The following is a 23,154-nucleotide window of genomic DNA, read 5'->3' as shown; positions in this document are numbered from 1 at the left end:
CTGGGAATACGAAGCCAATTTTGTGCCGGGCAACACCACAAAAAGCAGATTGGGGCTGAGAAATGAAGTTTTGGGGTGTCACCGAATCTCCACCACCATTCCGGACTAAAGCACACAACCCCACCAGACCCAAACCGCAGCTCTGTCCTGGGGGATTTTCACTCTCCTTGTCGGGCACACCTTAAACCCAACCCCGGGAGCCCGGCTTTAGGGGATGGAACCGCTCCATCCCCTAAAAAAGCTTCCAGGGGAAGCTTTGGGGCGCGCAGTCCCCGCACCGAGCCCGCTGCTGGTTGTCACCTGTGCTCCAGCCCTGCCAGCCCCCGCAGGGTCACACATGGCCCTGTGCCCCCCAGGGGACCCCCGAGCGGAGCAGGGGGAGCAGCCCCCGCCCGCCCCAGCTCCCGGCAGCCGCACGGCCTTAGCGCAGTGAGTGGCTCCATCTGGCTTCCAGCGCCAGCAAAGGGAGTTTGAGTCCGCTCCCGGATCTGCCAAATTCCTCCTGGGATGCCAGGGGAGCACGCTGCCACCCGGGATGCCAGGGGAGCACGCTGCCACCCGGGATGCCAGGGGAGCACGCTGCCACCCGGGATGCCTGAGGTGCCCGAGCCTCGCTACCCCAGGGATGGGGAATCCCTGGGCACCCAGCTCCCACCGACCCCCCCAGCACATTTTCTCTTTCTATCCAACCTATTCCAGTTTAAAATCACCACCGTTTCTCCTGGCTTGAGGAAAAGCTTTTCTCTGTCACTTTTCCAAGCCCTCAGGTTGCCACAAGGAATTCTCCAGGCTGGACAGCCCCAGCTCTTCCAGCCTGGAGAAGGGAGAGGAGGAGGGAGCTGCAGAAGCCCTCTCAGCTCCCCCAGGAAGAACAGCAAAGGTTCTTCCAGCATCTCCAGGGTCCCCTCTGGATCTGCTCTGTCCCACCCAGGCCTGCCGTGTCCCGGGATGCCAGGGCTGGGTGTGCTCCGGGGGGCTGAGGGGCAGAACCAGCCCTGCCTTGCTGAACACCCCTCTGGTGATGCAGCCCAGGGGGTGTTGGCTTTGTGGGTTGCTGTGGGAAACGGATTTGTAGAGAGTTTTTAGTGTTTGAGAGAAGGTTTACACGGTATGTATTCGTATGTAAACTTTGAGATACGAAATGCCTCTCAGTTGCTCCATCACTGGGTCAGAAAAGGTTGGTGCCAGCACCCACTGCCACCCCTCGTCCCATTTGTCACCCCCTGGCACCTCCAGGCGCTTCCCTGCAGGGCTGGGAGGAGAGTCGGGATGCGGCAGGCGGGGAGGCGCTGGAGGATGGGGTGGGGCTGTGATCCCGGGCAGGAGGAAAGCTTTGCTCCCTCTGCCACGCTCCCAGCCCGTCCCTCCACCCAGGCACCCCGAGGACCAGGCTGCTCCCTCCGTGTCCAGCTCTGGAGAGCTGACGTGGCACATGGAGAACACCACTCCTCTCCCCCTGCCCGCCCTGGCACTGCCCTCAGGATGGCTTAGGCAAGGTGGCTGCCTCCCCTCCCTCTGCTCACTGCCCCATTCTCACAGCCACTGCTCTCCTGCTGCTCCCTGCCTGCATGCACCTCCAAATCCCCGCTCCCACGGCCCCCTCTTTTCCCCACACCTCAATGTTTGGGAGTTTTCCCATCCTTGCCTCCAGCAATGGCCCTGGCCACCCTGAGTCATGTCTTGGGGACATCCTCACCTCTCCCAGTCCAACCAGTCTGGCCAGGCTGGTGCTGGTGACGTGGTGGCCACGTGGGCCACCAGGGCAGAATTGGCATCCCTGGAGCTGCCAGAACATGGGGCACCTTTCCCAGCCTCCCACACGAGGCTCTGCAGCCGTAGCAGGGCAGCAGGTGGCACTCAGAGATGCCCATGGGGACAGCTGCCACCACTCCCCCATCCCCATCTCCAGTAGCAGGGACCAGGATGACCAGAAGCGTGGGTGAGCATCAGGCAAAGTGCCACTGCTGGGGCTGGGTCCCTGCTGGGGTCCCCAGGAGAGTGGCACCAGCCCTGTGGTGCTGGTGTCACCCCTCCTCTCTCTATGGGGCTCGTTTTTGGTCCTGAACGAGGAGCAGGAGCGCTGGTTACCCTGGCAACGTGAGATGCTCTCCTCCAGACAGGGACAATATTTGGCAAGATTTGCTAAAAATACTCCCTAACTCAGCTGTGCCAGTGCCACACGTGCCACCTCCCTGCTCCCCAGGGCTTGCTGGGTGGGTGCTGTCCCTGCTGGTGTCCAGAGTGTCCCTGGTCACTCACCCTGCCTGGGGGGGGATGCACCGGGCACCGCCCGGGGTCCCACAGCACATGTGGCCCAGCACTGTCCCCTCCCAGTTCAGCCAGCCCAGGGACAGAGCAGGGACAACGGGGACAGCTGGAGGCATGTCCCACCCAAAGGGACTGGGAAGCTCCCCGGGGAGGGAGCTGCAGGCACAGGAGCTGCTGGGGAAGGTAAATGATTCCTTAGAGTTTAAATAGGTTTTAAAAGTACTTTTTAATGATTTTGCTGCTTTTCCTAATACCATTACAGCCTTCTCCATGGCAACCAGGGGAGGGGCTCAGACTTTGGTCCGGGCTGGGAGTTTATCTGCTGGAGCTGAAGTGGTGGGGGGATCACACGGGGGGTCCACACTGGCCAGGGACCCAAAGCCAGGTCCCCATGGTGGCTCTGGAGCTGTGGGCAGATGAGGGGCCTGGGGTCAGCTGCGGGGTCCCAGCATCTCCTGCCACAGGAGACACCTGGAGATGAGGCTGCCAGGGAGGTTTAGGGGTGCAGACAGGCCTGGAGGAGATGCCTCAAGGATCTCTAAAGGTGGAGATGGGTCCAGCTCCTCCCTGCACTGCAACCACTCTGGGAAGGGATTTCCTTATTTTCTCACTGCATCTCATTTGATATTTCCCCGGAGAGGGCTGCTGGAGGCAGGGATAAACCTGCTCCCAGCTGAAGGCAGGGCTTGTTTAAACTTCCCAACGAGGTTTTGTGGGTTTTGGCTGGCTGACCTGTGCTGGTTCAGCTCTTTTTAGCTTCCAGATTGATTACACTTTGTGTCAATATGTGCTCAGTGCCTATTAGTGGGTGCATGTATCATTTCTCCCTCCTGATCTATAAATTCCCAGAAGAAAAGATTAAAATAGAGGGGGAGGAGAATTCCACTGGGGCCAAAAGGGAAGAGAGAAACAGAGCCTGTGGGAAAGTTGGGTGGCAAGGCTGGGGCCTGGATGTCTCTCTCCAACTGCTTGTCCCGTGGGCATGGCCATGCCTGGTGAGGAGCCGAGGTGTGGCCTGTGAGCTGGGGAAGTGCCAGGCTCCCAGGGGAAGGGGCAAGGTGGGAGCATGGTGGGGTGCCCGTGCTGTGGGAATGGTGGGGGAGAGAATCCCTGCTCCTCCCAAAGCAGCCTGGGGGAACCAGGGCTGGGAAGAGCAACTGCAGGGCAGGGATTGCTGCTCCTGGAGCTGTGGGTGTGAGTGGTGCCAGCCTGGTGCATCTCCAGGCAGGAGGGGACGGGGGAAGGTTTAGCCATGGCTTTTCTATCTGGCCACCCAGGGCTCCTCTTGCTGGGGCTTTTTCTTTCTATTTCTTTCCTGGAAACTGGTAAAAGATTCCACAAAACCTGTGTTGGAGCCTGGTGGGGAAATAACCTGGGACACAGGATGAGGTCAGTGGCCTCCCCAGGGTGGTTTTGATGAGCTGCCAGGGGCAGAGTGTGATCTGCCAGCCCTGGAGCATCACCTGCCCTCATCCCAGGGGATGGGGGCTGGCAGAGGAGCAGGGGACTTCCAGAGCCACCACCTCACCAGGGGGACCCTGGCTTTGCTCTCGGTTTCCCCTTTGGCACAGAAGCACTGGGCAGAGCAGGGAGCTCCCAGCACCATCCCCACCCACAAGGCAAGACAGGAGGGAAAATGGGAAAATTCCCAGGAGGGGCTGAGGGTTCTGCCCCCCGAGGTTTTTAGTGCCACACAGGGAAGAGTTTTTCCCCTTTTCCCAACTCATTTCCCACTTGCATCACCATAAACCCTCAGGAGTTTCAGCCCATCCCGCACTAAGGCTGATCCCCAAACCTTTAACCCGTGTTAAAGGGTTAAAGGGTCCCTTTAACGGGATGCTCCAAGCTCCAGCGTGTGGTTTTTGTGTCCTGATGGAAAGTGAGGACCCACCGCCAGGGCTTATCCCAGGGCATCCCCGGCAGAGCAGGGCAGGGAAGGGTCAGTGCTGCTGCTCAGGACCCTCCAGGAGCTCAGGGCACGGTGGGGGGACACCCTCCGAGGCTGCCCCATTCCTCCCTCCACGCTCAAAGCCCACACAAACCCCATCTCTGGCAGGACCACCCTCTGCAGGACCCCCATCAGGTTCCTGGAGATCTCGTTCCGTGCCCGTGTCCCGAGCTGCCCTAAGGGCAGTGCCGAGGAGCCCGTCCCGGTGCCACTGCCCCGGCCAGGCTGTCCCCGGGGCTCAGCCGCGGCCGGGCCAGCAGCAGTGGGGTTAAGCCCGGCCGGGCGGGTGGCTGGACAGGCGTCAAGGTGGTTGCTCCATCCATCCCTGCGCAGTCGGAGGGGCCGGAGAGCGGAGCGGGAGCCCTGCCCTGCCCGCCGCCATGAGCGCAGGCAAAGGTGAGGCTGGACCTGCCCTCGGCCAGGCTGGGGGGACAGGCAGGGACCGGGGGGGACACGCTCAGACTCTGCCCGGGCTCCAGCCACCCTTTACTCCGCTCCTCCTCCACTGCTAATAAGACATTTTGGGGGCCCCCGAGCTGCCTGGGGGGGGGCTGCAGGCACTGCAGGGCAGAGCCCAAACGTGGATGGGGAGCGCAGGGATGGGCAGGGACCGTGGTACTGGGACCCTTCAGTGCCGAGGGAGTCACAGGGGCAGCCGGGGAGGAAGGGGGAGAGGGGTCCGGGCGCCTTTCCCCATGAAAGGGAGAAGCTGCCGCTGCAATATGGAGGTGAATTTCGGGGGGTCCCTGCACCCGAGGAGTCAGAGCTGTGGCAGCAGTGGGGGGAGATCTTGGACCGTTTCCCAAGGGTTCCAGCCTCTGAAAACTCCCGCAGCTGCCCCGTGTGTGCAGCGGGCTGGGAGTGACCCCTTTATCCACCACGAGCCCCGGCGGTGCGGGCACCCGGCCAAGGGGTCCCAAGGGTGACCCAAGGGTGTCCCAAGGGTCCCAAGGGTGACCCAAGGGTGTCCCAAGGGTGACCCAAGGGTGTCCCAAGGGTCCCAAGGGTGACCCAAGGGTGACCCAAGGGTCCCAAGGGTGACCCAAGGGGTCCCAAGGGTCCCAAGGGTGACCCAAGGGTGTCCCAAGGGTCCCAAGGGTGACCCAAGGGGTCCAAGGGTGACCCAAGGATGTCCCAAGGGTGACCCAAGGGTGTCCCAAGGGTGTCCCAAGGGGTCTCAAGGGTGTCCCAAGGGGTTCCAAGGGTGATCCAAGGGTGTCCCAGAGGTGACCCAAGGGTCCCAAGGGTGACCCAAGGGTGTCCCAAGGGTCCCAAGGGTGACCCAAGGGTGTCCCAAGGGTCCCAAGGGTGACCCAAGGGTGACCCAAGGGTGACCCAAGGGTGTCCCAAGGGTGTTCCCTAGAGCAGCCACCGCCCTGCACTGACGCTGTCCCCTTTCCTCGGCCCCCAGCAGGCATCCCCCTGCTGCTCCCCCTGGCCCTGCTGCTGGCTGCCGCCTCCCAGCCCCCCGGAGGGGATCCCCCGAAGGAGCCGGGGGACGGGGACGGCCCGCGCTGCCCCGGCCCCTGCGCCTGCAGCCTGGACGATTACAGCGAGGAGCTGAACGTCTTCTGCAGCGGCCGCAACCTGACCCGCCTGCCCGAGGACGTGCCCGCCAACGCCAAAGCCCTGTGGCTGGACGGCAACAACTTCACGCTGCTGCCGGCCGCCGCCTTCAGGAATCTGTCAGCGCTGGACTTCTTGGACCTGCAGAGCAGCCAGCTGGGCTCCGTGGAGCAGCACGCCTTCCACGGGCTGCGCAGCCTCTACCACCTGCACCTGGAGCGCAACCGCCTCAAGCACCTGGCCCCGCACACCTTCCTGCACACCCAGAACCTCGTGTCCCTCAGCCTCAACAACAACCACTTCAGCAAGGTGGAGGAAGGGCTGTTTGCCGGGCTCTCCAACCTCTGGTACCTGAACCTGGGCTGGAACTCGCTGGTGGTGCTGCCTGACAAGGTGTTCCATGACCTGCCCAACCTGAGGGAGCTGATCCTGGCCGGCAACAAGCTGCCCTACCTCCAGCACCAGCTCTTCTGCAGCCTCACCGAGCTGAAGGAGCTGGACCTGAGCGGGAACGCGCTCAAGGGCATCAAGATCAACATCTTCGTCAAGCTGCAGAAGCTGCAGAAGCTGTACCTGAACCACAACCAGATCAACGCCATCGCCCCTCGCGCCTTCATGGGCATGAAGTCCCTGCGGTGGCTGGACCTGTCCCACAACCGCCTGGTCTCGCTCTACGAGGACACCTTCCTGGGCCTCCTGAGCCTGCACGTCCTGCGCTTGTCCACCAACTCCATCACCAGCCTGAGGCCCAGGACCTTCAAGGACCTCCAGTTCCTGGAGGAGCTGCAGCTGGGGCACAACCGAATCCGGGGCCTGGCGGAAAGGACCTTCGAGGGGCTGGGCCAGCTGGAGGTGCTCAGCCTCAACAACAACCAGCTGCAGGACATCAGGGCCGGGGCCTTCCTGGGGCTGCACAACGTGGCCGTGATGCACTTGTCTGCCAACTGCATCAAGGTCCTGCCTGACTTTGTCTTCAAGGGGGTCACCAAGCTGCACAGCCTCCACCTGGAGCACAGCTGCGTGGGCAGGATCCGGGCCAACACCTTCTCCGGGCTCTCCAGCCTGCGGCGGCTCTTCCTGCAGCACAACAGCATCTCTCTCATCGAGGACCAGAGCTTCAGCGAACTGCACGAGCTCCTGGAGCTCGACCTGAAGCACAACAGGCTGAGCCACCTCTCGCCCCGGCTCTTCACGGGGCTGAGCAACCTGGAGTACCTCTTCCTCTCCTCCAACCAGCTCCTGGAGATCTCCCAAGACACCTTCAGCCCGCTCCAGAGACTCTTCTGGCTCGACCTCTCCCACAACCAGCTGGAGACACTGGACAACAGCGTCATCTCCCCCCTGGCCAACCTGCGGTACCTCAGCCTGAGGAATAACTCGCTGGAGACCTTCTCGGTGGCATTCCTGTGCCCGCCCTTCGCCCTGGAGCAGCTGTGGCTGGGGGGCAACAACTGGCACTGCAACTGCTCGCTGAAGGGCCTGCGGGACTTCTCCCGGCAGCACCCGGCCGTGGTGCCGCGCTTCGTGCAGTCGGTGGCCGAGGGGGACGACACCCACGTCCCCATCTACACCTACAACAACCTCACCTGCCTGCACCCCCCGGGCCTGGCGGGGCTGGACCTGCGTGACACTGCCGAGGAGAGCTTTGCTCACTGCTGAGCTGGGCTGGCCCACCCAGGGACCCTCATCCCGGCCCTGGATCTGTGGCCACCCCAGCCAGAGCACAGATTTGCCACCACCTCCAGCAGCCACCCTGCTCAGAAGATGCTGGATGGGCACCAGCCCCCTGGGCTTCAAACTGAGTATTTCAGTGCTTTATTATTTAAATAGCAGCCCCCAGGGCAGAGCGTGGTTGCTCCCAGCTCCCAACAGGAGAATCCCTGGATGGGGGAATGCTGCACCCCCAGCCCTGCAGCCAGAGCAAGGGGCAGCCCTGCCCAGGCCAGGACTTTTATGAGACAAAACAAAGCGTTTTCCTGCCATGGAGCAGTGGAGAAATCCTAAAAGCCCCCCCTGAGCTTAGGGAAGGGGGCAGAGGACTTGCTGTAATGATTCCTTGCAGCAGCAGGTGTAGGCAGGGCACAGAAAGCCACTCGTTGCTCACCTGATAAATGGCAGCAGACAAATAAACCTTTGGAGCTATTGCAACCCACCTCGTAAGTTATGTTTTTTCCAAAGCCCGTGCTGCCCACGGCCAGGTTTCTCCCCAGAGCCCCTCAGGGTGAGGGATTCAGGCTCCCAGGGGGCTCCCAGCATGTCCTGCAAGCCCTGGGTGGGTGGCACGTGCCCAGGGAGGGAGCAAGAAATGCCCAGCTATCCCACAGAAGCCAACAGCCCTGCCAGATTCCAGCGCTACTGCCCAGCTCTCCAAATCCCAGATAAGTGTCCAAAGGTCAGACAAAATTTTCCTGGAAAATTGCATGAAGGGAAACCTGCCTGGGTGTGGGTCCTTGTGCAGCGGGAGCAGGGCTGGATGCTACTCCTGCTCCTGCCTGCTGGAATCCAGTCTCCTTAGTGGAAATCCAGGATTTCCCTCCCTTCCCAAAACCTCGCCGCGAGGGTGAGTCCCAAAGGCAGAGAGGGAGGCAGGCAGGAGGGGCTCAGAGTCCAGGAGGGAGGGAGATGAGATGCAGGGCCACCACCTTCATTGCTTCCCCAGCTTAACTCAAGCCTGCAGGAGGAGGGCAGGTCTCATGGGAGCAGCAGCCCATGGGAAGAGGTGCAGGGAACAGGACATGGGGAAGTGAAACAAGCAGGAACCACCAGGGGACACAGAGGAGCCCCAGGCTGGGGCTGGAGAACAGCTCCATGAAGGGCTGCCAGGGCTGGCTCACAGCAAGACAAGGGACAGGCTGGATCCTGATGCTGTTATAGGAGAGATTTAGCTGAATTCCAGCAAGGAAACCAGGGAAAAGCAGGAAGCACCTTGATGTACATGAAGGGCCAAGACTCACAAATGCAGCGAGGCCTGAAGCCATGGAAAAATAGAAGTTTTGCAGACTTGCATTTTAAGAAAAGGGTTTACTGCCTGGAACCTTGAAAAATATTCCTGAGTCACAGAAGCCCGGCAGGCTCAAGGGCATGATGGGATGCAGCTCCCAGGCAGCTCCTGAAGGTGTTTCCTCAGCCCAGCCCACGCTGTGCTGTGCCCTCACAGCCCATCAGGAACCAGCGAGCCGAGAATTCCGAGCTCAGAACCTGGCCTGGCTCCACATGGGAGCAGCCAGCACGGCCCAGCCACTGAAGCAAGCCCGGTGTGATCCATCAGGCAGGGGCAGCAGGAGAAGGCAGCAGCACACGGAGCCATGATCCAGGTGATCAGAGCCATGTGGGAATGCTCAGGGAAGAACAGCACTGGACACTGCAGCTCCAGAGTCTCTTTGAGTCTGAGGGGATGTGGCTTCTTCCCTCCGGGACTGCCAGCAGCAGCAGGAATCTGTGCTCCCCTCCTCACACCCCAGTTTGAGTTGAACAGTTCCTGCATCTCTTTCCCCTCCTCAGGAGCTCCTCTGCGATGTATCCAAGATCTGCTGGGCAATGTGAGTCAAGGCAGAGAAGGCAGAGCTCTTGGGAAACTCTTGGATGAAGTCTCTGCCTTCTTCCAAGCTCTGGCTGAGCTGGGGGTCCAGGGGGACGCAGCCTGTGGGACAGGGAAGGGAGAGTGAGAGCTTGCTCCCTGCAGGGCCCAGGTCTGCAGCCAGGGATAGGAAACACACTGCCAACAGTCAACTCCAGGGAAAGTGGTAGGGAAGAGCCACCACTGCCCTCTCTGGGCTCTCCAGGAGATAATTCTCACCTGCAACCACTTCCTCTGGCTCCAAGACCCCACCCCACCCTGGTGCTTCATGAGACAGGCTCTCCCACCTGATCCCAGCCCTGTCAGGGACAGGGTTCAGCCCTCAGCCCCCACTTCTCAGGAAGGCTCCAGATATTCCAACGTGGTTCTTATGGAGCTCCAGCCTGTTTGGACTGTCACCATGATGTCAGCAGTCAGAGCAGGCTGCTGGCATCACCATCTCTGCCCCAGCAGGGCCAGGGGCCCACTGTGAAGAATTTGGATGGCAGAGAAGCAAAGCAGAAACCTCAGCTCTGCCCAGGTGCCTGGGGCTCACAGCCCAGCCCACCTGCTCCTGTGATGCTCAGCCCTCCCAGAGCACCACGAGACCAGCCCTGAGCAGAGCTCTGCTCCAGAGGCCACTCACCCAGGAAGGGCACCCCGGCGTGCTTGGCCAGCTCCTCGCCTCCTCCTTTGGAGAAGATGTTTGTGCATTCCTGAAGGAGGAAGAGCGGTGAGTCAGGAAGGCCAGGGCCCTGTGTGACAGGACAGGAGCTGCCAGGCCCTGAGCAGGGCCAGCTGCCCTCCACCCTGCAGCCCCAGGCATTCCCTGTGCCCCGCCCTCTCCCAGTGCTCCTCAGGACAGCAGAGCCCAAAGCTGGCAGCGTCTCCTCTGCCCGGCTCACAGCACCACCCTCGTGGCATTTCCCAGTTCTCCACCCCAGCACCACAAGGAAGGGCCCACAGCAGCCCCGAGGCCGCACGACAAGGTCAGGAGAGCTCACAGAGCAGTGGGGGCACACGAAGCCGCTCATGTTCTCCACGATGCCGAGGATCTGCAGTCCCGCCTTCCTACAGAACGTCAGCTCCCGCCTCACATCCCCCACGGACACAGCCTGAGGGGAACAGCAGCAATTGGGGATCCCTCTGGCCACGCTGGCTGTGGCTCCAGAGAACATGTGTACAACACAGACAGCCCTGTGCAAACCTGGGGTGCATTTTCCCCCTTCCAAACCTGCTGCCTGCCAGGAATTCCAGCCCCGTGTCCCACCTGAGGTGTTGTGACCAGGATTGCCCCGAGCAGCTGGTAGGGCCTCAAGGCCTCCACGGTGGAGATGTGCTCGTCGGACGTGCCCGGCGGCGTGTCCACGATGAGGAAGTCCAGCTCCCCCCAGGCCACGTCGGTGACAAACTGTTTGATCAAAGCTGTGGAAATAAAAGGGGCAGATAATAAAAACCACAACGGGCTTCGGCAGGTGGCTTGGGAGCCGCGGGACAGGGAGAGGGGACAAGGCTGTCTGTCAGCACAACACGTGCTGCGCTCTCCCCAGGTGAGTGATTTCAACCCATCCTTGTGGAACAGGAGCTTCATTGCCCCAAGGAATAACCTCTCCAGGAGGGCTCACAGGAGGCTCCTCCAGCAGCAAACCCCCGTGTTACCGTTTTTCTTGGGGCCCCTCCACACCACGGCGTCGTCCGGCCGCTCCAGCAGGAAGCCGATGGACATGAGGGCGATGGCCTTGTCCTGGCCCACGAAGACGGGGACCCAGCCGCTGTCACACTGGTGCACGGCGCTGTCCTGCACCCTCAGCATGCGCGGGATGCTGGGGCCACACAGGTCCACGTCCAGGATCCCCACCTGGGCACAGGCACGGCCCTTCAGACACGCGTGGCAGCGTGGGCTCAGGAGCCCCCGACAACCCAAATTCGGGCTGCCCACAGCACTCCCAACAACAGCCACATTTGGAACACAAATGCTTTGAATTTCATGCCCCTCCTGACCTCCTGCTCCCCAGGGAGCATCCCCTGGGTGTTTCCGAGTGCTTTATGCTGGAACCCAAGTGGCACAGGCTGCACAGAGCCTTTAAAGAGATCCTCAGGGAATTCAGTCTGTCTCCTGCCACACATCTCCTTTTTATCCCCATTTTAAGAGTCTTTGAGCTCACCTACTTCACCCCACAGAGGGAGTGAGGGTGACACCACAAAGCAGCAAAGTCATGTCCCAGTGCCAATTTCAACAATAAATATTGGATGATTTAATAAAATAGATAAAATAGAAATGAACTGAAGTACCTGAACTGGATCAGACTATCACAAATTGCATTTTCACAAAGAATCCACACGCTGCCCACCAAGCACACCCACGTGGAAAGGGTGGGCAAAATCCAGCCCAGCTTTAGGCAGGAAGGGAAAAGGCAGAGCTCAGCACCCCAAACCCTCACTCACCCTCTTCCCGGCGTGCCGCAGTGCCAGGGCCAGCTCGGTGGAGAGGGTGCTCTTCCCAACGCCGCCCTTCCCAGACAGCACCAGCAGGATGTGCCGCACCCCGGCCAGGTTGGCTCTCTCTGCAAGTGAACCACAGAATCATGGAATATCCTGAGTGGGAAGGGAGCCACAGGGATCACCCAGCCCAGCTCCTGGCCCTGCACAGACACCCCAACAACCCCACCCTGGGCATCCCTGAGATCATTGTCCAAGCACTCCTGGAGCTCTGGCAGCCTCGGGGCTGTGCCCACTCCATGGGGAGCCTGGGCAGTGCCCAGCACCCTCTCAGGGAAGAAACTTTTCCTAAAATCTAACCTAAACCTGCCCTGGCCCAGCTCCAGCGTTTCCTGTCCCTGACACAGGGAGCAGAGATCAGAGCTGCCCCACTGAGCTCTGCCCTCAGTGCAAGGCAGTGGCAAAGAAGAGGTGGACGTGCCACAGGCTTCTTGTCATCAGAACAGGGACAACGAGAACAATGGCAACAAACACCGTGTGTGGGGAGCAAAGGCTGGTCCCGATGACCTAAGTGGAAATTGGGCAGCCGAGCAATAAACACGCACGGGGCTGGTGAGGCTCAGCCCGGCCATGGCCCGAGGCTGACGGTGAGCTCAGGCCCTTGGCGTTTCCTTCCTCCGTGCCACACCGGTCGCTTCCTGCCAGTCCCACGCTCCTCTCCAGCGCTCCCTGCACTCCCTGCCGTGCTGTCAGCGCTCCCGGCTCTGCTTTGGGCGCAGCTCCCCGGAGGAGGGAGCGCTCGGGACCGGACTCCCCGGCCCGCTCCAGCCACAGCCGGCGAACGCCACCCGCCCACCCGGGGCCGTGTTCCGGGCGCCCCGACACGACCGGGCACGGACTCAACGCGCCGGGGCTGGCCCGGCAGCACAGCGGCACCGGCGGCATGGAGCCCGCACGCACCATGGCAGAGCTCATCCGCACCTCCGCCGACGGTAAAGGCCGCGGTCCCCACAACGGGGAGGGGGGAGAAGGGGCGCGGGGAGGGGCAGACGGGGCCCCGCAGCGAGGTGCTCCCGGGATACCGCCCGGTGCCAGCGGCAGCCCCGCGCCGGGCCCGGTTACTCGGCGTTGTCTGCCGCGGGACCGGGCCCGGGCCTCTGCTAAGGCTCAGCGTCACCTCCCGATAGGCGGTGCCCGCCGCCTATGGGAGCTCGGCCCGGCCCGGCCCGGAGCGCCCCTCACCAGGAGGCGAGCCGAACACCGCGACAGCGGCTCGGCCCGAGCACCTCGGAACTCCGCGGAACCGGGTCCTGGCCGCCCGCTAGGCTCGGCCATTCCGGTTCGGACGTTCCCCGCGAGGCGGGTAGGGGGACCCCCCAGGCCGAGACCCCGGATCGCGGTTCCCCCAGGCCGAGACCCCGGATCGCGGTTCCCCCAGGCCGCGGCCGCCCCGCCGCTCACCCCCGGCCGTCTCCTCCATGTTGCCTGCCCGCATCACCCGCTTCCGTCTTCCGCCGGCCCACGGCCCGCCCCCTAAGACTGACAGGTGCTGTGCCCAATCGCAAGCCGCATTCTCACCGAAGACCCCGCCCTCCAGGCTTTACAACCAATCCGCTTCTCTCGCTCCCTTCGCATCAGCCAATGGGCTTAGTGCTTTCCCTTCGGGAGCGGCCGCCCAATGGCGCCGCTCTCTGGCGATTGGCACACAGGACAGCCAATAGTGCCGGGCTCTCTCAGACCCCGCCCCCTTTGTTCCCCTCCGCCTGTGAGTGACAGAGCACTCAGCCAATGACGAAGGGGCGCGGCGCTGTCGCAGCCAATAGGCGGCTGGGGGCGGTGCCAGGAGCGGACTGTTTATGTCCCGGCAGAGGAAAGTAGGTCAGAGCGCCGCGGGCCGGGCGGGGGAGCGCTGGGCCGGGCCGGTACCGCGCAGGTGGGCCGGGGACCCGGGGGACGGGCCGGGGCTGGGAGCTGGGAGCTGGCGTGGGGCTGGGAGTTTGGCTGAGGGCGGGCCGGGGTTGTGCGACCCAAGCGCCGCGGCCTGGCCTGGTCCTGTCCCGCAGGCCTCAGCTGCCGGGGCTCCGGTGCCCACCCTCGGCGGAGCCGCTGCCTCCGCGGCCAGGGAGCCCAGCCGAGCCGAGCCCGGCCGGACCCCTCGCCGTGGTCACCCCGCGCCGCTCGGTGCCTGGGGCTCTGCGGGTCACGCCGCAGCATCGCCTTGGGCCCTCGGAAAGGCCTCAGCGGGCCCCGGGCCCCTCAGGGGTAGCGGCTTTTTGTGACAGCCGGAGCGGGACCGGGGCCGTCCCCTCTGCTGGCACTGCTGGGGCCGCTCCGGTCCTGGGACAGTTCTGCTCAAGAAGGACTTTGAGGGGCTGGAGCGTGTCCAGGGCAGGGAACAGAGCTGGGAAGGGCTGAGGGAGCTGGGAAAGGGCTCAGCCTGGAGAAAAGGAGGCTCAGGGGCGACCCTGTGGCTCTGCACAGCTCCTGACAGGAGGGGACAGCCGGGGTCGGGCTCTGCTCCCAGGGAACAGGGACAGGACAAGGGGAAAGGGCCCCAACTGTGCCAGGGGAGGTTTAGGCTGCTTGGGGCAGTGGTGGAGTCACCATCCTTGGAGGGATTTAAAAGCTGTGTGGATGTGGCACTTGGGGACACGGGTCAGTGGTGGCCTTGGCAGTGCTGGGGGAATGAACTCGTTGATCCAAGAGATCTTTTCCAGCCGTAATGATTCCATGACTGACTCTGCCGTGGGTGCTGGGGTCTCTGTGCTGGCTCTAAACCCCAGCCTCAGCGAGGGCCTGGGGGAGCAGGGCAGCTCTGTTGGGCTGCCGTGGGTGCTCAGCAAAGCTGGAGAAGGGGTTTCTGCTGTGGTTTTAGGTGCTTTCCCAGCATGGCTGTGCGAGCCCTGTCGTTTCAGCAGGTGGGATTTCCAGAGCCCTTCAAAGCACCCATGGGCAGCTGCACAGCTGGCTGTGGCTTGGCCTGTCCTGCTTTTCCAGGAGCTGCTCTGTCACCGGGGACTGAGGCACAGGCAGAACAGGGCCAGGTTCTTTATGGCAGGCTCTGCCTCAGGGCTGAGCTGAGGGAGAGGGTTCAAAGGTTACAGCTCTGATGGTGCCTCTTGGTGAGGAGTTGAATCCTGCAGAGATAAGCCTCAGGTAGATGAGATTGGAAGCCGAGGTCTCCCTGTCCCATCCAGTGCAGTGGTCCTGTGTGGGAGCTGGGAGCTGCCAGGCTGTGCCCAGGGAAGGAGCCGTGGGACATCTGTCTCTGAACATCATCCCTGCTGGGCTGGGGGACAGGCAGCTGCTTGTGAAGCCCTGTGAAGGCTGACCTAGAGCAGAGACGAGACAGAGCTAAAGAATGAAGTGGAGATTTATTAAAAGGCCTCAGTGGATCCACCTTGGGCAGCACAAGAGCCCAGCCAGGGCTACACCCAAGATGAACCAAAATGGTCACAAAATGCACGACTGGTCACAGGGTCTCTCACTTTTGTAAGTTCTGCTCCATTTACACATTGGAGTTCATTGTTCTATTCCAGCTTTAGCCCATGAAGTCCCATCCTCCTTGTTTTTCTCTCTTCAGTCCACGTTGTTTTTGCTCTTGGGGCTGGGATTTGGATCATTTGTCCTTGGTCCCCAGCTAGAGCAGGAATTGTTTTGTCTCCCTACTCTGTGAAGAGAGCTCACTATCCCCTAATATGAAGCTCAGAAGTACACACTAAGGCAGCACAGAATCTGAAAAATATAAAAGCTAAAACCTGAGGCATCACTTCCCTTCTGCCTGTTGTCCTTGAGGCAAGTTGAGACAGGTTTTCTTCCAGTGAGCAGGAAAGTGGTTTCTCTTCCTCTCCAAGCACTGAGAGCAAAGTCTTCCATCAGAGGGCAGTTGCAGATGGACAGCCTTCCCTGGAGACAGACGGGCTGCAGCAGGGCCCGGGCAGTGCAGGTGGCCAGAGCCAGGACAGCTGCTGGAGGGTCACTGGGCACCAGGGAGGCTGTGTCTTGGAGCAGCCTGGTTTAGTGGAAGGAATCCCTGCCCATGGCAGGGGGTGGAACGAGATGAGCTTGAAGGTCCTTCCAACCCAAAGGACTCTGTGATTCTGACAGCCCTGAAGCTCCCCAGGCCAGGTGAGAGGTGGCTGCTGGACCCAGTTCCTGCAGAGGGGCAGCTGCTGCCACCACAGCTGGATATTGGGAGCGTTCCTCGTGCCAGCTGAACACCTGGCTCAGGGAGAAGTTGACCCTGGGTGGAGAAAGAGGTTGAAGTTTGCAGAGGCTCTTCATGCGCCTGGAACTTCCTTTGGTCGATGATCATGTGCTGGTCCCCCTGGGGCGTTTGGTGACCCGGGGAGTGGCCAGGGCACGTGGCAGAAGTGTAACAGAAGTGTAATCCTTCCCCAGCCTACCTGCGTGGGGGCAGCATGGCACGGCGCCCGCGGAGCAGCCGGGCCTGGCACTTCGTCCTGAGCGAGGTCCAGCGCGATGCCAACGGCTGGGCCAGCGCCTGGGGCTGGGGCTACGACTCTGACGGGCAGGTAGGCTGGGCTCGGGGGCTCTGGGTGGCACAGGGGATGTTTTCCTGTCCCTGATACCAGGTCTGAGCTGGCCAAAAGCAGCAAGAATTTAGTAATGGTCAATATTGATACTAAACTAAATGCTTTTTCAAGCATGGAATGGGTATGTCATACATAAAGTACATACAATATTTTTATAATTTTTTTTTTGGAAGTAGAACTCTAGATAAGTGTTTGAAGTGGATCAGTTCCCTAATCTGCCTGGCTGTGCTCCCTCCTGGGCTGTGAGGGGCTTGGAGATGGTGGTGGAGATTGCAGGGCAGTGTCTTCAGACTGAAATTTCCTCACATTTCCTGCTCTACAATGTGAACCTCACTTCTGAACCTGGTCCAGGTGTGCTGGAGACTGGAACACAGCAGGGAGAGCAAGAATAAAACAGTGCAAGGAGTGACTGATTTGCCTCTGCCATCCTTCCCTATTTCCCCTATTCCTGAGTGTGTGAGTTGAGTTCCCTGTGCAGTGGTGTGGACACAAGGAGCTGCTCCAGGAGCTTCAGAGCCACACTGAAGCCAGGTGGCTCTGCCAGAGCAGTGTCCAAACCCAGGCACTGTGCTCCCAGAAAATGAGCAGTTTTCTGTCCCTGCAGTCAAGGGAATGACAGGATTTCTAGGTAGCAGTATTTGGGGAAAGTTAGAAGTTAGGAAGACAGAACGCAAGCTCTGGGGTCTGCAGGCCAGGGAAGGAGGCCTGGGCAGTACGTATGTAGGCCCAAGTAGTTGCAATTCCCTGTCTTGCACAGCTGCAAGAACATGAGTTGAAAGGACTTTTGTCATTAAATACCCCTGACCGTGGTGGTGAATAACAAGCAGGTACACCTGAGCAGCACATAAACCTAGAGTAACTCTGCAACCAGGGATAAGAGAATCCCTTAGGCAACACCATAACACTGGAGTGAAACTGGGCTGTGACTCTCACCATGTCCAGTCCAGGATCACTGTGGTCTCTTGGCACTGGGGAACAGTAAATCAGGTTTTTGTGTTCATGAAAGTAAACAGAAGCCCTTTAATCTGGCTCTGGGTTCCCTGTGGGCCTGTCTGCAGTGCTGGCCTGAGGAGCTGCAGCCGTGCTGCTCAGCTGGCTCCCTTTGTTCTGCCCCCTCTCCCTTCTCCTCCTGTGCCTCCCATCCTCTTCACAGCTTCTCCAGAGCAGTGCTTGGCTCTGCTGATGGCTGGAACCTGCCTGGTGAAAGCCAAAGCTTTAGCACAGAATTTCCTTCAGAATGTGTATGTTCCAGACTTGGGCTGTCACCCTGCTGTGACAGCTTTGTGTCCCTGGCAGGCACACAGAACATACCTGCACTGCAGAGCGCTGAGAGGTCCCTGCAGCTCAGCAGGCACTGTCCATGTCCCAGAGCAGGGTAATTCCATGAGCACAGCCTCCCTGTGTGACACGAGCCTGGGGATGTCCCAGCAGAGCCCTCCCGGAGCTCTGCCAGCCCGGCTCCCACAGCCAGGGGTGGCCAGCAGTGAGCATTCCTGTTCTTCCCAGCAGCACAGCGACTCGGATTCGGAGCCAGAGTTCTCCTCCCTGCCTCCCTCCATCCCAAGTGCCATCCCTGTGACTGGAGAGTCCTACTGCAACTGTGAGAACCAGAGTGAAGCTCCCTACTGCTCCAGCCTGCACGCCTTGCACCGTGTCCGCGACTGCCGCTGCGGCGAGGAGGACGAGTGTAAGGGGCTCTTGGGATGGGGGACCCCTGCAGTGTCCTGTTCCTGTCCCAGCATTTCTTTGTTTATATCCTGAGGCTGTAGGAGGATTACCAGCCTGTGCTGCTGTCGTGTTTGCAGGCTCAGGGCTGATGCTGTTACGGCGTCAGCGCTCACCCCTGGGACCTGCTTTCCGATCCAGCTTAGGCCCCGGTGAAACAGAGCTGGTGCTTAGGGCCCTCCTGATCCCTGCAGGGGCTGGCAGGGCACCTGGCTCAGAGCACAGGGTGGGCTTGGGCTGGGGGTAGAGCCTGTGGCATGGCAGAGCTACCCCTTGATCCCATGAGGAATGTGGGAAGAAGGGAGGCTCTGCCAAAATTTGGCCTGGTGAATGCTGACAGCTTTGGAGCACTGATCCATCCCTGGTGGGACACTGCAGAGTAGTTCAGGCCTCAAGCAATTCTCTGATGTGCACAGCTTAAGATTTATTCTCTTAAACAATAAGAGAAATAGAAACAAACCCACTGACAGGCCTTCAGAACGAACATCTGCCTGTGCTTTGGCATGGGGCTCGTTCCCTGAGGGTCTTTGCCCATCCTTGTCCCCTCTGTGCTTCCTCAACAGATTTTGACTGGGTGTGGGATGACCTGAACAAGTCAACGGCCACGCTGCTGACGTGTGACAACCGCAAGGTGAACTTCCACATGGAGTACAGCTGTGGCACGGCCGCCATCCGTGGCAACAAGGAGCTGGCAGAGGGCCAGCACTTCTGGGAGATCAAGATGACCTCCCCGGTGTATGGCACTGACATGGTACGTGTGGGGCATGCAGAAATGCCCAGGATTTTGGACAGGGGCTGGCAGGATGAGGTTCCACCATGGCAGATGAGGTTTGAGGCTGTCTGGAAGTGCACAAGTCCATGGGGACCTGATGAGATGCATCCCTGGGATCTGAGGGAACTGGTGGATGAAGTGGCTTAGCCACCGTCCATCATATTGGAGAAGCTGTGCAGTCTGGTGAAGTTCCCAGTGACTGGAAAAGAGGAAACATAACCCCCATTTTTAGAAAGGGAAATAAGGAACATCTGGGGAAGTACAGGCTCACCAGTCTCACCTCCGGGCCTGGAGCAGATCCTTTTGGAAACTATGCAAAGGCACATGGAAAAAGTGGATGTGATTGATGACATCCATCATGGCTTCACTAAGGGATTCAGTGGCCTTCCATGATGGGGTTGCAGTGTTGGTGGAGGAGCGAAGAGGAACTGATCTCATCTACCTGAACTTGTGCAAAGCATTTGTTGCTGCCTTGCATGGCATCCTTGTCTCTAACCTGGAGAGACATGGATTTGACAGAGGGACCTCTTGGTGGATATGGAATTGTCTGGATGATCACATGCAAGAGTTGGGAGTCGACAGAGACCAGTGGCAAGTGACATTGCTCAGGGGCTGGCACTGGGACCAGTATTGTTTCACGTCTCTGCTGGGGACATGGACAGTGGGATCAGGGCACCCTCGGCCAGACTGGAGCTGACACCCAGCTGTGTGGGGAGGTGACACCCTGGAGGGGATGGATGGGGCATCCAGAGAGACCTGGACAGGCTGGAGAGGTGGGACCTCAGGAAAAAAGTTAACAAGGCCCAAGTGCTGGTGCTGCACCTGGGTCAGGGCAATCCCAAGCACCAATCCAGGCTGGGCAGAGATTGGAGCGAGAGCAGCCCTGGGAGAAGGACGTGGAGCATTGGAGGATAAGGACTGGACACGCCCTGGCTGTGAGCACCCAGAACCCCTCCTGTGCTGGGCTGAGCCCCCATCGTGGGCAGCAGGAGGGGGGATTCTGCCCCCTCAGGTGAGACCCCACCTGCAGAGCTGCTCCAGCCCTGGTGCCCAGAATCAGAAGGATGTGGAGCTGCTCGAGTGAGTCCAGGGGAGCCCATGGAGATGCTCCAAGGGCTGGAGCCCCTCTGCTCTGGAACCCCTCTGCTCTGGAGCCAGGCTGGGAGAGCTGGGGGTGCTCACCTGGAGAAGAGAAGGCTCCAGGGAGAGCTCAGAGCCCCTTGCAGGGCCTAAAGGGGCTCCAGGAGAGCTGGAGAGGGACTGGGGACAAGGGATGGAGAAGGGGGAATGGCTTTCCACTGGCAGAGGGCAGGAATAGACAGGATATTGGGAAGGAATTGTTCCCTGGCAGGGTGGGGAGGCCCTGGCACAGGGTGCCCAGAGCAGCTGTGGCTGACCCTGGGTCCCTGGTAGTGTCCAAGGCCAAGTTGGACGGGGCTTGGAGCAACGTGGGATGGTGGAAGCTGTCCCTACCATGGCAGGGGGTGGAATGAGATGAGCTTTACAGTCCCTTCCAACTCAAACCATTCTGTGACTGTGAGCAGGACAGTGACCTTCTCTAGCATTTTAGCTGGGCCTCCTCACTTAGGAAAGGAAATTAGAGCTGGGAGCCTTCAGCTCCACCCTGAAACCTCTGACTTGGCTTCACCAACCCCTCTGGGTGTTTTGGGCTGAGCCAAGAAGAGGAGGGAAGAACTGGAGGTGGAATCTTGGTTGTGTATTGTTGCTTGAAAAGGCACTGAGCTTGTGTTCTTCATCCCTGCTTTGCCTCCCAGATGGTGGGGATTGGGACGTCGGATGTGAACCTGGACAAGTACCGCCACACCTTCTGCAGCCTGCTGGGCAAGGACGAGGACAGCTGGGGACTGTCTTACACAGGTAATGCCCAGGGTGGCTGGGTGGGCAGCAGTGGCATAACAGGTGCCACCAGGCCTGTGAATCCCTTTGTTAAGACACCAGAGCAGCTGCTGGCAGCAAGCAGCCCTTGGAGTGTCTCTCCTGGCCCACGTTTTGCAGAGCCCTTAGACCTGGTGTGGGACCCTGCCAGGCCACCAGGGTACTACTGTCTCACCAGCACTTCGGCGTTTCAGTGCTGCTCCCTGTGCTCTGGAGTTGTAAAACCTCACTTCTGCCTTTGCACCAGCCACTCTGGGATGGGAGGGCAGGGGTCAGAAATGCAGGGATGTTTTTGGCACTGAGCGAGGCTGTACCAGCAGCATGGGAGTTGGGATGAATTTCTGGAGTGCACGTTTTCCACAGAATGCCATTTTTTGGGTGTATTTTCAGGACTGCTGCATCACAAAGGGGACAAAACAAACTTCTCCTCGAGGTTTGGCCAAGGCTCCATTATTGGGGTGCATTTGGACACGTGGCACGGGACACTCACGTTCTTCAAGAACCGCAAGTGCATAGGTGAGAGCCAGGGATGGGGTGGGAGGAACTTGAGTCGGGCTGCAGCAGAAAACTTTGGGAAAGCAGAAGACCAAGGTGTGAAGTGAGTGGGAGGAAGGTCACGTTTATTATTTAATAGATTGGGATTTTGGAAAGCTTTTCCCAACAGCTTTGCAGTTAATGGGTTTGGGGTAGGTGGGAGGGGAGAGATCCCTCTGTCTAAACTAACGTGCCCTCCCTGGTGCTGTGCCCTGGCAGGGGTGGCAGCCACAAAGCTGCAGAGCAAGAAGTTTTACCCCATGGTGTGCTCAACGGCAGCCAAGAGCAGCATGAAGGTGATCCGGTCCTGCGCCAGCCGCACGTCCCTGCAGTACCTGTGCTGCTTCCGCCTGCGCCAGCTCCTGCCCGACTACGTGGACACGCTGGAGGTGCTGCCTCTGCCCCCGGGACTCAAGCAGGTGCTGCACAACAAACTGGGCTGGGTCTTGAGCATGAACTATAGCACATCGAAGCCTTCCTCCTCCTCGTCCTCAGGGAGCGACTCGGACAGCTTGTGCGGCTCGGATGCGGAGGCCTGCCAAAGGAAGCGGTGCAGGAGGACATAATGGCTCTGCACACCACGTGGGTGGGGGGTTGTTGTGTTGTCTGCAAGGGCCAGTCAAGCGTGATGCACCTCTTCCTTCTGGGGGCATCCATTTCTACGTGTTGGCAAAGATTTCTCCAATGCTGTGGAAATCTTTGGCCTTGATATCCATCACAGGCATTTAGAGGAGCTGCTGGCTCCAAGAGATGCCAGTTCTGACACAAGAAATTTGTGGTGAAATAGCTGAGCTTCATCTCCTGACTTGCTGTGGAAGCCAGCACCTCTTCCTGAAGGATCTCTCTTCTCCCTGTTGGCACAGACAACATTTAAGAAATTGGACTTGATGACAGGAGTTGGACTTGATAATCTTCATGACTCCCTTCCAACTTAGGACTTTCAGGCAGTCTCCTGGTTTAGTGTACTGGATTGCAGTCAGATAACAGACCTGACTCATCAAGCCACAATCCCAGGCCAGTCCTCTCCTCTCTGTGTGTGTAGGTTTGGTGTCTGCCATGACCTCGTCCCACTCTGGGGCACGACAGAGCAGCAGCTGCAGGGAAAGGGCCCCCAGAGACACTGCTGGGAGCAGGTACAGGAGCTGAGCTGTGGGGGGTCTTCCTTGAGCCCCTGGGGACTTTTAATTGCTTTGCATGTTGGTTTGTGCTGCTTCTCCTCTGTCCAAGACTGTGTTAAACTGTAATAATAAATGTAGAAGCTGTCTGTTGTTCCTCTTGGGGCCCTTGAAGGCAGGAGGCTGCAGGTGCTTGTCAAAAACAGCCTGGGCAGCAGCGTGGAGGGGAGGTTTTGGGTGCAGCAGCTGTGTGTCAGAGTGGGAGGAGGTGAAGGCAGCAGAGATGCCCCTGTCTCTGCCCTGTGCAGGGCTCTTGTGCTTCCCAGTGAAGCAGAAGTCTGGCCGGGGTGATGTTCAGTGGAGCCAGGCTGATGCCTGTGTCTGTGCACTGGAATGGAGGCTGTAGGGTTTATAGTGCCTGTCCTCTGGCAGGTCACGCTGGGAAAAACACCCCAAAGCCCCACCCCAGAGCCTGGCAATCAGAGCAGCCCCTCCAGGACTTAGTGGTCCTGCTGAGGGGAAATGCTGGATTAGGATCTGGACATGTGACTTACTGTGCCATGGCCACATGCCACTGCCAGGGAATGGGCTCCGTGCTCTCACAGGGCTGGTGCCAGCCCAGGCCAGTCCCTGCAGGGCCTATGGTCAGCCCATGGGGTTTTTCCCCAGCCTTTGAGCTGTCCTCTGGTGGATTGAGGAGTCAGGGCTGAGCTGGTGCTGTCGGCCTTGCAAAGGGCATTGGAAAGTGGAACAGGGCTGAGGTGTGGATGGGAAATGGC

At 59.9% G+C, this 23,154-nt stretch overlaps 3 protein-coding genes across 6 annotated transcripts; 2 read left to right on the top strand and 1 right to left on the bottom strand.

The window, feature by feature from the left end:
* The first annotated feature begins 4,122 nt into the window (after positions 1-4,122).
* IGFALS (insulin like growth factor binding protein acid labile subunit) lies at positions 4,123-7,441 on the top strand. 2 transcript variants are annotated; one of them, XM_068206513.1, is made up of 2 exons: positions 4,123-4,612; positions 5,631-7,441. In XM_068206513.1, the coding sequence occupies exons 1-2, from the start codon at positions 4,597-4,599 to the stop codon at positions 7,439-7,441; spliced, it is 1,827 nt and encodes a 608-aa protein (XP_068062614.1). In that variant the 5' UTR covers positions 4,123-4,596. The 2 variants fall into 2 exon arrangements, with proteins under 2 accessions (XP_068062614.1, XP_068062613.1); XM_068206512.1 differs by having other exon boundaries at positions 4,125-4,612; positions 5,628-7,441.
* Positions 7,442-8,788: 1,347 nt separating this feature from the next.
* NUBP2 (NUBP iron-sulfur cluster assembly factor 2, cytosolic) lies at positions 8,789-13,306 on the bottom strand. Of its 2 annotated transcripts, XM_068206528.1 has the most exons (7): positions 13,239-13,296; positions 11,784-11,902; positions 10,998-11,196; positions 10,609-10,763; positions 10,343-10,453; positions 9,985-10,054; positions 8,789-9,422 (listed from the first exon to the last, which is right to left on the bottom strand). In XM_068206528.1, the coding sequence occupies exons 1-7, from the start codon at positions 13,270-13,272 to the stop codon at positions 9,280-9,282; spliced, it is 831 nt and encodes a 276-aa protein (XP_068062629.1). In that variant the 5' UTR covers positions 13,273-13,296; the 3' UTR covers positions 8,789-9,279. The 2 variants fall into 2 exon arrangements, with proteins under 2 accessions (XP_068062629.1, XP_068062630.1); XM_068206529.1 differs by lacking the exon at positions 10,343-10,453 and having other exon boundaries at positions 13,239-13,306.
* Positions 13,307-13,658: 352 nt separating this feature from the next.
* SPSB3 (splA/ryanodine receptor domain and SOCS box containing 3) lies at positions 13,659-22,524 on the top strand. 2 transcript variants are annotated; one of them, XM_068206521.1, is made up of 7 exons: positions 13,659-13,710; positions 16,179-16,312; positions 17,840-18,020; positions 18,622-18,809; positions 20,606-20,708; positions 21,117-21,242; positions 21,480-22,524. In XM_068206521.1, the coding sequence occupies exons 2-7, from the start codon at positions 16,199-16,201 to the stop codon at positions 21,824-21,826; spliced, it is 1,059 nt and encodes a 352-aa protein (XP_068062622.1). In that variant the 5' UTR covers positions 13,659-13,710; positions 16,179-16,198; the 3' UTR covers positions 21,827-22,524. The 2 variants fall into 2 exon arrangements, with proteins under 2 accessions (XP_068062622.1, XP_068062623.1); XM_068206522.1 differs by lacking the exon at positions 13,659-13,710 and having other exon boundaries at positions 14,391-16,312; positions 17,843-18,020.
* The last annotated feature ends 630 nt before the right edge of the window (positions 22,525-23,154 follow it).

The sequence above is a fragment of the Anomalospiza imberbis genome, chromosome 16 (genome assembly GCF_031753505.1).
Source record: "Anomalospiza imberbis isolate Cuckoo-Finch-1a 21T00152 chromosome 16, ASM3175350v1, whole genome shotgun sequence".
NCBI lineage: Eukaryota > Metazoa > Chordata > Aves > Passeriformes > Viduidae > Anomalospiza > Anomalospiza imberbis.
Note: the sequence above shows the minus strand (reverse complement) of the source record. Positions and strands in the feature narration are given on the sequence as shown.

Coding starts and splice junctions, on each gene's coding strand:
- NUBP2 (XM_068206528.1), bottom strand. CDS start 13,272: ATGCGGGCAGGCAACATGGAGGAGACGGCCGGGG. Junction 11,197..11,783: donor TGCGGCACGCCGGGAAGAGG/GTGAGTGAGGGT, acceptor GCCTGTGCCCAG/GTGGGGATCCTGGACGTGGA. Junction 10,454..10,608: donor TCCTGGTCACAACACCTCAG/GTGGGACACGGG, acceptor TGTTCCCCTCAG/GCTGTGTCCGTGGGGGATGT.
- SPSB3 (XM_068206521.1), top strand. CDS start 16,199: ATGGCACGGCGCCCGCGGAGCAGCCGGGCCTGGCACTTCGTCCTGAGC. Junction 16,313..17,839: donor GCTACGACTCTGACGGGCAG/GTAGGCTGGGCT, acceptor TGTTCTTCCCAG/CAGCACAGCGACTCGGATTC. Junction 21,243..21,479: donor CAAGAACCGCAAGTGCATAG/GTGAGAGCCAGG, acceptor GTGCCCTGGCAG/GGGTGGCAGCCACAAAGCTG.